This window comes from Gavialis gangeticus, unplaced genomic scaffold (genome assembly GCF_001723915.1).
Source record: "Gavialis gangeticus isolate Ggan-Ray unplaced genomic scaffold, GavGan_comp1, whole genome shotgun sequence".
NCBI lineage: Eukaryota > Metazoa > Chordata > Crocodylia > Gavialidae > Gavialis > Gavialis gangeticus.
The window spans coordinates 30,958,836-30,975,652 of NW_017728995.1; the positions used below are offsets into that span (position 1 = coordinate 30,958,836).

The following is a 16,817-nucleotide window of genomic DNA, read 5'->3' on the forward strand; positions in this document are numbered from 1 at the left end:
GGCTATGCACGGTGTCACTGGAAAAGGAACTCACTTCAGATACCGTCCCCTAAGGGGCTTTGTGCGCCGTGTGTGCAAAGTACTCATCTTTCACACACTACAAACAGCCAGAATGGTGAATCCCAGCCTCCCCCCACCCCGGCCGGAGGCTTGGCCACATGGCCAACGCTTCCTTGTGTACGTGTGCGTGCTGCACTTTCCCCTTTTCCAGCAGTGCTTCCTTTTCAGTGAGCTGCTGTGCCAGTGGCAAGCGTGAAACAGGAACCAGGGACGGACTCCTGGCCATTAACACCGCTATCGATTCAAGCAGACAAGGGCTTGTATGACAGGAAACAGAAAGTGATGATATCAGAGGCAAACAGAGAGTAAAGACTGCCAGTGCTAACACCTTGCTCTGACCTTTGTTCCGTGGCCGGCACTGTGTAGATTTGCTTCACTCTCATCTCATTAGGATATTGTCCCACGTCTTCACTAGGAGAGAGGTGTTGTTGCACAGGTAGGAGATCTAGATACCCTTCCCAACTCTGCTGCTGAGTTACTAGGGCCTCTGCCACATGTTACATATATTATGCAATTAACTGGTTAACTGTCCAATAAATCTAGACCAGCTACACATACCATGAAAAAGGCCATCCAGCTATAAAAAGAGCCAACCAGCTATGAAGTCAGTGCTTGAAAATGTGGAACACCTCTATAGCTGGTTCCAATCCCATTTTCCTTCACATGTGTGGCAGGGCCAGTGAATGTGCCCAGGTCACTTCAACCCCTGGGACTTAAATTCACTCTGTGTGAGTGGGACTAAGCATCCTTGCATCCCTGTCCCCCACTCCTTTCCCCCCACCAAGGCATGCTATGAGGCACTGAGGGTGCTGTGAAGCAGTTCAGTGTCTGTGAAGCATTCCCAGATCCTCAGATGAAAAGGTGCTTCAAATGTGCAAGCTCAGATGATAATTAGGTTGCTACACTTGGAATAACATGCAGAGCCAACCGGTGTTTCTGCCAACAGCACCTTTATAGAGCGCTGAGTCAGGTCCTGTGTGCACTACAAGGAAAGGCCTGTTCTTAACTGGAGCTAGATAAGAATAAACTCTCATTCCACCTGAAGACACAGCTGAAACTCCTTTAGAACTTCCTACAGGCACTTAGTGCTGCATGGACTTTTGGCATCTCAGTGGATGCAATCACACACTGAGTCAGAAGGGGTAAGACTATTCAAACAGACTGGAATCTGCTTTCAGTTCAGCCCTCCCTTCCCCAACACTTAACTGTTTTTTCTGATTCCCCTTTTGAGTTCTGAGTAAGCAAGCTGTACCTGAGTTGGCTTTCTGAGGCTACGCGGGCCAAAGGCAGGGGTGAGGTGCAGGTTACGCACAGGAGAGGCCGTGAAGGCAGGAAATCTGACAGAAGCTAGAGAAAGTCTATTTTGGGGGCTGGCAGGAGTTTGAAGCAATACCAGGTTTAGGTGCACCTGTGTTTTCAAGCCACCCTCTGTGTCAGGCACAGGAAGGAGGACGGCTCTTCTCATACAAGCAGTGAGCTCGGCAGGATACAATTAAAGAGGCGCATATCCTGCCCCTTGTTGCACACTGCTCAAGCACTTGCAGCACTGGAACATTTGGCAGAGAGCTGCTGTGAAGCTTCCTTCTTCCCCTGCTTCCCAAAACAAAGACAACTTGAAAAATGAGGGTGTCTCTTACTCTGCCTGCTTCTTGCAGAAGAACTTGAAGAGCTGGGGCGGCTGGTTTGCTGCGGTCCAGACTGAGAGAACTGGGGAGCAATGGTTGGGATTTTCCCCTTCCTGGTGCTGGCACAAGGCATGTCGGGTGTGCGGGGGATCCTGGGTCTGCTGCTGAAGGCAGAAGAAAACTCGCTGCAAGAAGGGATGGGAAGTGTTAGGATCTGCATATCCATAAATTTCACCTTGAGGGACATGGAGAAAAATCAACAGGCAATTTGTACGTGTGCGATTAAACCAAATGCAAAGTGCATGCTCACCAACACAGAGCTACATCCACAAGTACATGGAGATTGCAGATGGAGCTATACACGATACTCACAGGTATTCCACAGCATCGTATAGTACAGACAACTCACTAAAGAGACCCTGCCTGTCCTAATCGAAACTGGATTGTAAGTTTTCCACGGCACATTCTTTACATCACAAATGCAAACGTGATGAAGCCAAGATGCAGAAGGGCTGTGTATGTGCATCTCACATTATTAGCACCTGAACTGTCATACTTCTGCAATGTCTCCAATAGGTCCCAATCCTACTAAGTGCACACATGAGTCTTTCCTCTCACATTCAGGTTCATGGGCATCGTCACACATTTGGATCCCAGCAAGGACAGGAAATGGGGAACTCCTGGCACTATCTCCACTGGGCCATTCAGAGACATCTTGGTAGCTCTGAGAGGCTCTCTGGCATCAGCCCTTATCTAATGCCCTACCATATGCCCTAAGGACACCACTGTTTAAAGTACAGTCAATGTCCATGCTGACGTACAGTCTCCTCTCCCATCTCCTCAACTCCAGGAACAGTTTTCCTGTGAGGGGTGCAGCTCTTACTAAAAGGGTTCAAGGAACACTCTGAAGACACCTAACCAAAACCAACCTCATGGAGTGCTAGTACATTTGCATTTCTCATTGTTGGTTACTAATAGGCCAATATTCTTCCTTAACCAGAGAAGACCACATTGAAACAGGATCTGCATGGAAAGGATGGTTGTAATTGGGAAACGCAAGGAGAGCCAAAAAAGGAGATCCAAAAAGGTGCTATCCATCCAAACATAGGTCATTAAAATGGAGTGGGCGGGCACCTACCTCCTTTGCTCCATCAAAAAAAGCCATTGTCAATGGGAGGAAGCAGGATGAGTGGATTTCAAGCCATTTAATCCGCTCTCCAGGATGGCATGCTGCTGAGTCAGCACTCAATAGCTCTTCCTCAGCGGCTGCTCCTCTTGTGTGGAGATGCCTTAGTCCAAGTTGCTTTTACATTGGGTTTTTTTAAGCAGTGCTAATTGTCCGGATTTTGCTTTTGCAAACACGTGCTGCTAAGGACACAGTCAATTAGAAATTTGCTCCAAAACATCCTTGTAACAAGATCTCTCTCAGGCCAAGGTTCACTTGCCTCTTGTATTCCCCTTTGTTGTTGTTTCAAAAGATTGTACAGCAGATGATAAAAAGGTATTTAGAAAAAGAAGAATCTGGTCCTGCCTCAAGCAGTGGGCTGGACTGTGTGACCTATGGAGGTCCCTTCCAGCCTGACTTCTCCATGATACTAGGACTGGCCAAAGAAGATTTCAAGCTATAAAACCATCCCTGAGGTTCAGAACTCACATAAGAGAGTTTGAGGTCTCTCTCCATAAAGCACCGTGGTTATCTCCTGTTTTCATTTGTATTGCTCGGGCTCCAGTCCTTTCATTTCACTATTCTCATGCTGCACATGTTCTGTACCCGTGATTTTTAAACGTTAATGCCTAAAGAAAGCATCACAAATAAGCTGTCCAGGGTTTGCGCTGCAGGTGAGCTTTCTTTTTTGCACAACTCTAAATAAGGAGAATCTGGATTTTAAAAGCCCTAGTGGGGCCATGACAAATCTCCAAAGAAATTAGATGTTGGGACCTATCTTACTATACCCGAAGCAAAGCAGAACGCTCACAATTCATGAAGTGTATGAGAGGCATAACATGACACACATTAACTTGGGAGGTTCCTTCCAGTCCTTTGTGTCTATGTTCATAGGCACTGAGAGGAGATGAATGGGATAAGCACAGAGAAAATACTCTATTTAAAGCAGACAGTCTTTCTGGAAGGTTACATACTTGCTGCACATGGCAAGCGAGCATTACAGACCCCCTTTCTTTACCTGCCACGATTTCTCAGATCCACGGCATGGTGAACCTTGCTATTACCTGGACGTCGAATATAAAGCATACAAAGATGGAGGAACATGGCCCTCTCCCTCCCAGAGATCTCTCATTGTGCAGCACAGAAACCTGCTATTGTATGTGCAATAATTAGAGCTTAACTACAGAAGTGCTGGAGACAACTCTCTCGTGGGAAAATATTTAGCAGCTCTTCATAAGAAGAGACATTCATGACAGCATGCTGTAATTTGAGAGCAAGCACACGGAGTAGTTAGCGCTAAAAAGAAACCTAAATCTTCCTTTAGAAGAAGCAAAGCTATTTGCTTCTGGATAACAGCTGGCCTGGGGAGCAACCAGAGATAACCAGTGCATGACAGACAGCTGGTCAGTCTTAGTAACCGTCCAGGAAACGGGGAAGGGTTACAAAGATGAATTCCTTCCTCTTTTCTCCAACAGAAAAAAGTTGCATTTCTAGAAATTTGTATTAAAAATCACGAGGGGGGTATCCACACACTGCCTGCATACAGTCTCTCTCTCACAGCGTGGATAAAGGTCACGAGATACTAAAACAATACTGTGCTTCAGCTTAACCAAGAAAAATGGGGACAACTCTCCCTCTGCCATCCAGCAGCTAAAACGGCAATTACTTGGAACGGAAATGAAGTTGCTGGAAAATGACACTGCCAACATAGAGCACCACACCTCTCACAGACTGGTTTAGTACCAGCACATCTGCCCTGACCTCAGTAGTATTATTCCCAACTTACTAGATGTGATAAAGACAGAAATCCAACCCAGTGACCCTGGTGTTCAAAGAAAATGGCTCTGCTTCACCTCCCTGAGATGCCTTGGTATGCATGTCCCAAGAAGCATGGGCAAATGAACACCTACCGTGTTAAAAGAGGTGGGCAGCGGCATGGGGACAGAACAGTGAGGCTGTCTGGCTGCCAATGGAGAGGCACATGTTTAACCTATGTGCTGCACTCCTGCCAAAGGCCCCACTAAAAAACACTCGTTCGAGCTGGGGAGTCAAAGATGGCCAGATGCAGGCACAGACGCATCACTCCCTTGCATGCTTCTGGCTACAGAAACCAGTGGGTTGTAACCATGGTCCTGGGTATGACCATAGACTGCATCCAACTGGAAGATCCAGGGGCAACATGGTGGGGCTCTTTGTGATGAGGCAGCTCCTATAAAACATCACAATGTTGCAACCTCCAGAGTAAGGTTAGTAAAGGGCGCCTCAAAACCCTAGCCCCCAATGCCTTGTGGGTACTCCTTGGTTGGAGAAAGGCTATGGGACATCACCCTAATAGAAATGCGCCTTAGCTGAGGCATTAGGCAATCAGCAGCAGTTACCTGTTGCTCTCTGGCAGACATTACAACCATTGAGGCACTGAACTGGCAGAAACTACAACCACTGAGGCACTGACCTCGGTCTGGACTTGGTCTGGCCTTTGGATTCTGTCTCAATGGTCTGAAGGGGGGATGGCAGGTCTTGGGCAGCCTCCATTCCCCCTTGCTCTTGCCTAGGTGTACATGCTCAACATCTTGGTGCAACGATCGCAGAACTGCATACAAGCAGATTCAGCAGGCACTTGACTAGACCTCTTCACATACACCACGAGCCAGAGGATCAAGGATTGCCTTTGTTTGCATCTTTCATGCCCTAGCAATGGGTGAGATTAAGGCAGTAGCTGTGGTTGTTTGCACTGCCACTTGTTGAAAGAACAGATTACCATAAGTGTTTTCTTAAGGAAATAGCACATTAAGTTCTGGTTACTGCAAAACTATCAGCCTGCTGGCAAGCAACTTCTCATGCCATGCCTACCTGCACTACATTTCCTGTACAACCTGTAACCTGAAGCTGATTTTGTAATCATTTATCATTACCAACATGGTAACAGAACTGACACAATGCTACGATACAGCCTTTGTGCAAGACTTCACTCTCACATCTCCAGGCAGAGACTCCTCTATTAACAGAGCTGTACAGCAGGGAAGGAGAACAATGTTGTGCTATTGCCGGTTGCAAGACTGAAGGTAGATGGAGGACTCTTTGTGGCAGATGCATGAGATGTGGGGAGTCCTATGTGAAAAGGGGCTGAGTTGCTCAGATGCAGAGAAAGGAAGAGTCAGGGCTCAGGAGGAATTAGCAGGAAGGTTTGCTGCTTTGCAGTTAGGAGTGAGCACAAAGCCCAGCTGAGAACAGGATGGAGACCGTGTCCATTTGCAATCTGTTGCTTTCTCCACAGTGTGAGACAAGGAGGTCTGGCAGATCTGCACAGCCTCCTGAGCCAGCCTGAGTACATGGTGAAGAAGTAAGTCTCACTCACTGGTGTCCAAACCATGCACAGCTCCCCTCAAGCCTGGCCCAAGGCAGAGAGCCTGAGCACAGCACTGGGATGTGCATTCAGAGCTCCTGCATATGTGACAGCTCGGTACATCCTTGCACTCTCACACCCTGTCCCTTCAGGTGTCTAGCTCCACCCATCCCATATATTCATCTGCTTCTGAGATGCTTCTGCAGCCCTTGTTTCAAATGTGGCACAAGGCAGTCATACATCTGATGAAAATGTAACGGCCTCTGTTAAAAAAAAATAGGCTAGCAGTTACTAGCAAAGAAGTCTTCACATCCCAGAAAACGCCATCACAACTGGCAGAACAGGACACATCCCAGATAGAGAGCCCAAAATACACTTTCTTCCCTAGCGATCCTTTCAGCCTGGAGCCGACGTACAATAATGAGAGAACATGCCCGGCTGCTGCCCATGCGGTACCTGCACTCAGTGGATAAATCAGGGCCTCTGGTCAATTGGGGCTGTCAGCTCAGCAGGTTTAAACACTCTCAATCCACTTAAGTATTTAAATTCTTTACCTCTTGCAGTTTAATCCTTGTCACCTTCTTCCAATTCACCCAAGCTCTTGATTTCTACAATGAATGATGTCTTCATGGGGCTCAGCACAGTAAATCGCCTGAGGAAGCCACCTGGGTATTTTATTTGCAGGTGACAGTGCTGTGCTTCCATGTGATGTTCATTAATAAGATCTTGCCTTAGATTTCTTCTCTTCTGGCACAGATTTTTTTTAAAAATTGAACAGATGCCACTTGTAATGCTCAGACTATTTTGTTTGGCAAGCGTTATCCCAGCGGGGTCACACCACACTACATCATACAGCAGATGACTTCACAGGCTGTCTTTACAGCAGCATGGAATTAGCTGCTAAACACCCCTCTCCACCCCACAACTCCTTCCCTGTTCCCAGATGACTACACGTCTAAGTCGTACCTGTGTGGCTGCCCGTTTACTTTGTCCTGGGTGAAATCAGTGGATTGGACAGACAGGATTTCAGTAGCTCCTAAGGCGTGTGGATCCATTCTGAGACTGGATGAGAATATCTTGGACGATTCAATTTCAATTGCTATGGGAAAAGAATGGGTGTTTCAGTGCAGGGGGATCTCTGTGAAGAACACCAAAAAAAATGTATCGTAGCTGCTATCAGAATGGCACTGAGCAGGTGCCAATGAGGTACCCAAGACAGACCCTTAGAGCAGCATTGGGTGCACACCAAACGATGGCTATGCTGTATTTCTTCAGGTGACAGCCCACGCACAGGGAAACTCTGGGGCAGGAAGGGAAGGTAGACCCCCACGTGAAAGAAGTTGAGGACTTCTAGGTCAAGAAAGAGGGCAAAGACCTATGCTTTCTTGTGATGCTGAGTTACTCTGACCTAAATGGTTCACCAGCTTCATCCACCTCCTCCTTCTTGGTCAATCGCTGCCCACTTTGTGACACCGCTGTGTCGAACTTGACTCTGAACTGTTCATGACGGAGCTGGAAAATGGCCTAATCTAAAAGGTTCCCCATTTCCATCATGGTACAAGAACAGCAAGGCCAAGGTTTGAACTCCTCTAAGTCTATGCAACCTATTTCAGAGTGGGATTCTTTTCCTGGGAAGAAAGAGAGGTTCTAGAGAGAATGCAATGATCACTGCATTGCTCTGTGAGCTGTTCTTCACTGTAGCGTTTGGGAAAGTGTCACAGGAGAGGAAGAAGTGTTTTCTAGAGTAAATTTACCACCCCCCCCGAGTGAACTGCTCCACAGTGTCACTGGCCAGGATTGGCTGCTGATTTTCCACCCCACTGGTGGGTATGTTTTAATGCCCAGATACTGGCTAAATACAACATTTACAAGGCATTGTTGTGCTCCCTCAGCCTTTAAAATAAATATAAGGAATTATTTTTCAGTCTCTGCATCCAATGGTGGATTTCTTCACGCCACACATTTTTAAGAAGCAAAGAGCAGTGGTTTCAATGTCTGATTTGCTTAATCCCCTTTATGAAGTTTGAAAATTTAAAACCCTGGCTTTCCTGCAAAGTCAGTGGGCTTCCTATTGACTTGTATCTTTTGTTCAGAGCTGCTGCATCTGGCCAGATAGTGTCTCTGTCGAATACTTTAGTCATATTCCTATTCCTGTGTGAAACCTGAGGCTCAAATGGCACTGCTCTCATTATGACAGAATATATGGAGAGCTCAGCTAGGTCTCTCGAACACTTCATACGCTTCAAATGTACCCCCTTTGGTTTAGCGATTATAGATCAGCTCAGAGCATTATGCAAGCAGATTCTTGTCTGGGAAACCTTGGTTGGTTTTTGCAGAATCCCTTTCATTTCCTCTCGGAAATTTAAAAAGATGCCTTGTCTTCACTGATTCAAAGCATATTTGGGCTTTTTAATAATTCTGCACTGGAAAGTTTCAAGAGCCTTTAAAGTGAAATCCCAGCAAATTTGACTGAGTGCCCTACCTTGACCTCTAGACCGTATCCCCACAACTAAGCTGGGACCTTACTCCCCTGGTCCTTGAGCTCCCTGTCCCTCCCTTTGGCAAACAGCTTGGAAACATAGTATTTCAGAATCATCTCAATTTTACTTCACGTTTCTGCAGTGATACAGGGGTTTGTGTTAATTCCAGTAAAATGGCAGGGAAAGGATCTCTAGCATCTCCCAGGGTCTCTCAAATGATGCCAACCAAGGATGGCATGGGCAATGGATTAGAAGTCTAGGGCCACACCTAAGGGCATACGCTGTCCTCTCCCCAAAACTTTTATTATTGCCTTGTCTGTAACCTCTTTTCCACAGCGCATCAGTAGGATTAATTAAAATCAGCCCTTCATTTTTGTTGTAGCTGAACCACCGAACAGATGACAACAGATACTAACAGATAAGGCCTTGTTTAGATCTGTGCAGGGGTCTGTTTGGTCAAGAAAGTAGCACTGCAGTGCTGGAAACTGCAGACCCTGCGAGCCGCAGTTCTTTTGCTTGGGGTGGGGGAATTGCTCAGTGGTAGAGAGCAAGTTTTGTATGTGTGAGGCCCTGGTTTCAATCCTTGGCACCTTTGCTTAGATTGAGGGAGCATGCGTGCTGGGATTTGCAGACCATGGTGTCATTCAGCTCCATAGGTGCTTGTTACTTGTCCAGGGTGTTATTCTGCTGGGGCCTTGTGGTCTCTCTCTGCACCAAAAAAGTCAGCTGCAGACCACACTGTAAAACTCCAACTCACCCCCGGGGTACCCTCTTCTCCAAATGCCCACCCTGTCCTCCCCCCCGCCCAGATTGTTAGGAACAATTAACTGCAGCATTCCCAGCTCATCCTTACATGAAGAGGAAATACAGAAGTCAGAAGTGTTGGACCTGCTCCCACTACGGGTGGGAGGACAACAGCTCTGCAGAGTCTGGAGTTTGCCGTCCCTGCCATGGGAAGGAATGGCATCATTTTCTGGCCTGGAGGAGAAATGAGAACGCAGGGTGATGAATACTTCCAGCCTAAAAGAGCTGCCTGAATATCACCATCTCATTTCCTGTAACGGTCCTGAAGAAATATAAAGGCATATTTTATGCTGTGAGCTAGTGCTAAAGCCATAATTTAACTGCATGACTGTAACAGTTTTGACTGCAGCTCTCCAACCCAGCTGATGTGCGATGTATTTGAAATTAACATTTTTTCCTAATGTAATAAATAGCTTGGGAAGGAAACCATAATGCCTGACAGTTTGGAGAGCTGAAATCCCAGCAGACCCTTAAACCAGAAACAATGCTGGTGAGTCTACCAGGTCTCAGGGACATATGAATATTACTGGGGTTCCACAGAACAGGGATTTCAAAGCATAGCAGAGTATTTTAACTCAATTGCTACAGAACTGGATCTGGTGGCTTCATGGACAGGGGGCTGCCTGTTAGCAGTGAAGAGTTTCTGAAGGACAAGAGAGAGCAAATGACTTAGTAAATCAAATGGGGTAACAGAGGCCAGTGGGGGGCAGATGAGAGGTCAGGGGAGGTTAGACAGAAGTTGCCTTGAGATGAGTTTCACTGAACAGTCGTGCCCAGATCAGGCAAAGGTAACTGGGACACTTCTCGGCAGAAAACTGCTTTCCAAAGAGTCAGATTCTAAGGGAATATCTAGTCCAGGGGCTCTCAACCGGTTTTGGACCATTTGTAAACATTGATGACCAGTCCCAACCCATTGCCTCTCACTCCCAACCCACTGGCCCCCACCCCCAGTGTGTGGGGCAGAGAGTAGGTGTTTGGGGGGAGGGAGGGTGGTGCGTGGGGTGCATGGGGAGCCCCAAGCAGCCCCTTGCAGGCTGGAGCTCTGCCAGCCTACAAGGGAAAAGCCACGGCTTCCCACACTTTTCTCCTTTAAAGAAGAATCTATTTTTAAAGTTTGTTCACAACCCTTTCATATATTCTTGCGACCACTTTTGGGTTGCAACCCATGGGTTGAGAAACACTGAGCTGGAGGGACTTCCTATGCCTCCTGAGTGATCTCACCAAATGGGAAGGTCTCTGGTGCTCTGTGCCAGCTTTCCTTGCTAAAATAGCCCTATGTAGTACACCCAAGGCCTGTCGATACAAGGAGGCCCCTTCTCCCCATAAATTCTTCTGAGTTAATGAATAACTTGTCTACACAGAGAGGTTACAGGAAAGTAGCTTGGATGCGGTTTACCCTGTAACAGTTATTACATAGTAGCTCTCCCTGTGGACACTAAGGGACCCTTTTGCAGGTACAGTGAATCCACTTCTCGTGCAGAACAGCTATTCAGCCACAGCTTTTCTGCCCGCCCCAATGCAGGCTTCTGTCTCTGTGCAGAAAAGCCCTTGCTGTGTGGATTGAAAGTGGATTCATTAAACCTCGTTAAACGCCTTCATGAAGAATCGAAACAAAATTAAGGCTACTTGAATTCTGAATGGGAGCATCCACACAGGGTGCCACACAGGTATCATTAAATTGATACCTTGAGTGTGTTTGGATTCACCTTCCTGAGTGTCCCCACACAGACATGTGATGAGACACGGTCAGTACTTTTCCTAAATAAATCAAGCCAAAGGCAGGGCAAAGCTGCCCCTTACAGACTAACAAATGCAGCTGAAGCCTTTGCTTCAAATCTGGATCACTAGATCAGTTTGACTGCCTTGAAATTGCTTACTACAGTTATCAAGACATAGCCTCCATTAAATCTTGTCCTTTTCTCTGGTTAAAGAATTTCCTGATCTAGATAATCTAGCTGTTGCCTTTCTACTGTAGCAGCTTTCCTGCATATAGAAGCTACCTACAGAGGGTTTCACTGTATGAAAGTCTCATTTTTTGCGGTGACTTTGCACTTTCCTACCTTAAATGTGGCTGATGGGCATTCACCTCACGCTGACTGTACCATCTTACTGAATTAGTTCAAATTAGCCGTTACAACATTTTTTTAAATCAGTAAAAATAACGGACTGTTAAATTCTGGTTTGGACGCAACAATGTGCAGTGATTGCGTTGCATCGTCAAGGGACACGCATCCATCAAACCAAGTTACTGGGACTGCTACAAAGGTGCAAGGAGCACATTTTAACATGTCTCCAGTGGGATGCTGACACTTCTCTCATTTAGTGATGATGGTGACTGAGTTGCAAGGGGCTCGAACTGTGATTTGGCCGGATCATGGTTTGGAGTCAACATCATGCAAAGAAACCTGGAAGCTCCAACGAAGGCTTTATCAGTTCTAGCATGCTACGAGTGCAGATAGCAGTACCATACATGAGTTATCTAATCCCACCCAGAGAAAAGACGCAGTCTATAAGTGCACAGGAGAGCCAGGGTCTACTGTCAGCTTTGCTACACTGGAAAAGTGAATCCATTTTGATGTGCTGCAACCTCCTTATCTATACAGCAGGCTGGAAATACATCGTTGCCTCAGTAGAATTTGAGATATAAAGGTGAACGCTACTAACCATGTACTGCAAAATGCTACTCTGATTAGAGACCCCTTGAGAATGAACCCGGGCTTGCTAGCCTGCAGCCAGGTGCAGAAACTGCAGAGGAAAGGGATTTGCTGGACACGGGTAATAGCCTTGACCTGAAGTAAAGGAGCTTCGAGCTCATGTTCAGCAGCACAGTAGGAAGGCTGTGTTGTCTGTGGCTCTTCTGGGATAGAAAGTGAAAGAAAACTAGTAATGAAATGATCCTTATGTTACTGAGAGCAGCCTGCATTATCGCTAGGGCTGCTCCTCTCTTCACAAATACAGAAAGATAGTTTGCCAACATTTGGGATTTTGAAATGGAAAAACTGACTTTTGAAGAAACGTTTTTACCATATGCTTTAAATACTGGACCCCGATTATGTGATGAAGAGGAATGAGATTCTACAGTTACATCTAAGCCATTTCCTTCATCAGTTAAGAAAGAATAGTATATGGGGGAGAAAGCAGGACTTTGCAAGGTAAGCTCTGCTCTGAGCTACCCACACACATTGCTAAGGTCACAACGTGGGTCAGACTTACATATCACAGAGTTCCTATATCCTGACAAGGTGAAATGTTATTCACTCAGAAATAGACTTAGTCGAGCTTATTGTTAATGCCCTTGCAGATACACAATAAACATTGCCTTTGCTTTTACGCCTTCTTCTGAAAGTCTGCATGAAAGTTATTAGACAAAACAGTCGCAGTAAACTCAAGTACCATGGGGTTAACTACACAGGAAAAAATGCCATTTTTCTAACAAGTGATTTTGCTCTTAAGGTCTTGTATTTGGTGCACTCAAAGATACTGCAGGTACTCCAGTGGCTTAATAAGAGGCATTCTTCACAGCACCTAAAATGCAATGAAACACTTTCTGAATGTGGGAACTCGCTTACCATTTTATACAACCAATATTGCTCCATAAGCAAACCTATGAGCCTAGAAGCTGTAATAGCAGCTTTACAAGAAATGATCACAACTTGGCTCCAAATGTTTCCAGCTATTTTTACAAGTAAAACCGATGATCATGGTTAATGACATACGTTCTCTGCTTGGACCAGCTGGTTTGCTTGGTACATTTCACAACACCTTGTGCTGAAAGTTTCAGTGTTTATCCACTCCAAGTTAATTTCCCCTGATGTTTGCCTGGTCTTCCACACTGAATTCGCATAGAAATGTGTTTCACATAATGGCAAAATGTGATTATAAAAACAATAAACTAGCAGGGGCAACTTAGAAGCAATATAAAAACTCAGAATGACTTTTTACTTGTTTTTTAAAGGATGCTGAAATTTCAGCTTGTCTGGGCTCCATTTAAAGATTTATTTTTTCAAATATTTTTAAAAATGTTTTGATGATCTTGTGGCTTTTGAAACACCATACTGCACTGTTTTAAAGAACAGATGCTAGATCCTCATTTAAAAAGCACATGCAGAACATGACATTTTTGAGACAGGGCATAACACTGTAACATAGTTTCATGGCCCTGAAAAAAAAGGGGCTAATCTTTGACTTCTTGTTGGGCAAAATGACAATGCCAGAATCCCATCATGGGTAAAAAGAAATCCCATCTTGAGCAAACTGAGTATGGCTTACTTTCTCTAAAAGCAATTCAATAATACATGCAATGAACTTAAGGGCCCAGATAAACTTTTAGATCAAACTACAAGCAAATATCTTACCATTGACCTCAGCTACACCTGCTTATGTGACCAGGCTTTCTTTGATCAGACTCCTTTTACTCCTTATCTTACACATGTTGTGCAGGTCTAATGTCTGTAACTGTTGTCTTCCTTCATTTCCCTTCTAATTTATTTCATGCAAGGGCAGCAACTATCCCTAGAGATCACATTTTCTGGCTTACTGCATGACAGGTTCACTGACATTTCACCCATGCGGGAACTCACCCACAAAAACACTGTAAAAGATGGGCACTATGGACACACCAACATTACTGCAAGAGGAAACAAAATCAATCTATAAGCTTTCACCCCATTATTTCAACATAGGCCAAAGGACCATCTTTCTGATTGCTGTTTCCTTCCCTTTCTTTTTCAAACATCCATTACTTAAGGTTAGCGATCTTTAAAGAATGACAATGGCAATGTGCTTTCCAGTATGGAGGCTTTATTTTTCATGCATTAGAGTTACAGTGTTTTAGTGTAAAATTCAAAGTTAAGGGAAAAAACAAATCCACCTTCAAGCCTCATTTCCCCAGACTTACATTGGATACACAGCCCTGTGACAGCCCGGTGTGACTGGTCTCTGCAGAGGCTCATCTATACTCTGATGGACACCAGGGAACAGTTTCTTCTTTACTTTGGGTGTATGGGTCATTATCTAATACACAGAAGGGACAGAGGAAGAGAGGAGAAAAAGGAAAACAGGGAACTAGGGTCATTGGGACTGATAGATGAATACCATTCTAATACCATTAAACTGAAATGCCTTGATTCACTGAAGATCTATACCATGGATCTTCATTTCGTTGTACCATAGCGCTCTCTTTCTGTTCCCAGCTGGCCCTGCAAAGACACACATTTCCCAGGCTCATCTTACTTCTGCAGGTTAGACGTTCTTAAGTAGATAGCAATGGATTGGGGCTGGCTAGGAAGAGAGTTAAGGCTCAGCCAACATTTTAAGTAGAGAACAGAAGCAGGCATCCATTCTAACTTAGCCTCTGAATTTCCAAAGCGGATGGAAAAGTGGAAATTAAATACTTAATAATCAAATGAAGTTGGTGATTTTAGAAGCCCCATGGGGGGTACTTACTCCCAAATATTCAGTTGTCAGCAGCTTCTCTCCTGACAGCTCTCCCAGCTGAGGTTGTAAGACCTCATCTTTGTCCAAGTCAGCCTCCATTGTGTCATGGTCCTCCTGTTACAACACCACACCTTGATTATCTGAATCCAGACTCTAAGGAGGGTGTTGATTTCAAGTGAGAGCATTTAATCTCCATCCCAGAACTCATCAGATGATATACAATAAACAACTCTAACCACTAAGGCTACCTATATAATTTATATGAAAAAGACACAACACATTATGAATGTACACACACACACTTGAATAAACTTTGGATACAATGGTACAAATAATCTCTCTCAGCCATCCCTTACCACTAAGCAGGCTCTGGGAAAAATATATTAAAAAACCCTGCCGTGCTACACAGCATCAAAGGTACTGTAATTTCAGGGTCATTCTCCCTTGCATCTTCACAGTCAAGGAGTCTATAGAAGCTCAAGTCCCAACAATAACAGAAAGGTTTTTGATTACTCTTTATTAGCATTGATGTACGTTCTCTCCCTTTGTTGCCTGCCAGCTGAAAGCAATGTCATGGGACTGAAGGGTTGATGGCAGCCCAGTAGGAAAAGGAGGACTGTGAGATTGATAGCTCATGCTGGAAGAAAGGTTCTCCATCCGTTATAAGAGGATGGGGTGGACTTTTGGTGGGGAAAGAGGACAGAGGTTAACACTATGCTTCTGCTGTACATAACTAAATCAAAAAGCATGTCCAGGGTTTGGAAGAGGGGGCTCAGGCTGACCCCTTCACAAGACCCTGCCAGGGGTGAGTTTACAATAACTTGACAGCAAGGGATTTGATTTTGCTCTCTTTCTGATCTGGTTCTCTGGTGGGTGTTCTAGCCAGGAGGGGTGAAAGGTAAATGCTGAAACAACCATCACACTTTCTAAAGAAGGGTTCATCTCTAAAGTGTTAATACATGATCAAAAGCTCTTGTAAGTATATATCACAGATATGAACCAGTATCAGTAGAATAATTTGTGGATCATCCACAGACACTGGACACTATCTTTCCTGGGGACAGCACCTTGGCCCTGCGGGATAGTGTCCCAGTGACTATGAGAGCCCTGGTAGGGCTGTGCAAGATTAAAAGTGGTCAACTGGTTCTCCAGGTTGGTACCTGGACACGCTTACAAGCTAGCCAAGTAACAGAGGTGAATTACAGAACCGCAACAAAGCTGTCATTCCAGTGAATGAAATGACAGATGGACGTGAGGAGGGCAGCTAAAGCAACACCTGAGGGCACAAGGATTCAGTTAGATGCTATAAGAAGTTATAACAGACTAACCATAAATTAAGACATTCTACCTGCTTAGCACCTATGAAATATTTTAAACAAAATAATCGTTGCTCTCCTCTGGCTGGTTTGTTGCTTCCTAGTGCTGCTTGTGCTTACAAAAATATTCTCTGGCATAAAAACCCTGTTGTGATTTTTTTTTTCAGTTGGGAAATTAAGAACGCTCCTGTTAAGTTAGCTGCCTAGGATATGATCCATCATGCAATCACTTTCGATTCAGTGAGCTCAGTCCTCAATCACTTTCCTCCCTTAATGAGCCTCCCTCAAAACATTTTTAGCAAAAGGACAGACACTGACATTTCTCTTGACAAACTGAAGAAATCAGTCTTCACACCTCTAAAAATGCTGCCTAACGCTGCTGTACAGAATGGCTGTCTATCCCAGTCGCTCGCTCGCTCGCTCTTTGCTATACTGCTCTGGGCATGTCCTTTCACAGCATCTGACCAAGTAAGCTTGGACTCATGCAGGCATCTAAGCCCTTTTTGGGGATCCAGCCTTATATGTTCCCCCAGCAGGTTCAGCTGGGAAGAAGTAGCACTGACCCATTATGGGGCTAGCCAATGAAAA

The 16,817-nt window shown here is 45.2% G+C and overlaps 1 protein-coding gene across 1 annotated transcript in view; it reads right to left on the minus strand.

Annotated features, from left to right (window-relative positions):
- ARMC9 (armadillo repeat containing 9) overlaps window positions 1–16,817 on the minus strand; it is a 128,192-nt gene that overhangs the window by 5,820 nt on the left and 105,555 nt on the right. Inside the window, exons 20-24 of the mRNA XM_019503435.1 lie at window positions 14,923–15,027; window positions 14,375–14,490; window positions 9,527–9,651; window positions 7,160–7,292; window positions 1,698–1,870 (exon numbers count right to left, since the gene is read on the minus strand). Coding sequence (XP_019358980.1) covers window positions 1,698–1,870; window positions 7,160–7,292; window positions 9,527–9,651; window positions 14,375–14,490; window positions 14,923–15,027 — 652 coding nt within the window. The remainder of the gene's footprint in view (window positions 1–1,697; window positions 1,871–7,159; window positions 7,293–9,526; window positions 9,652–14,374; window positions 14,491–14,922; window positions 15,028–16,817) is intronic.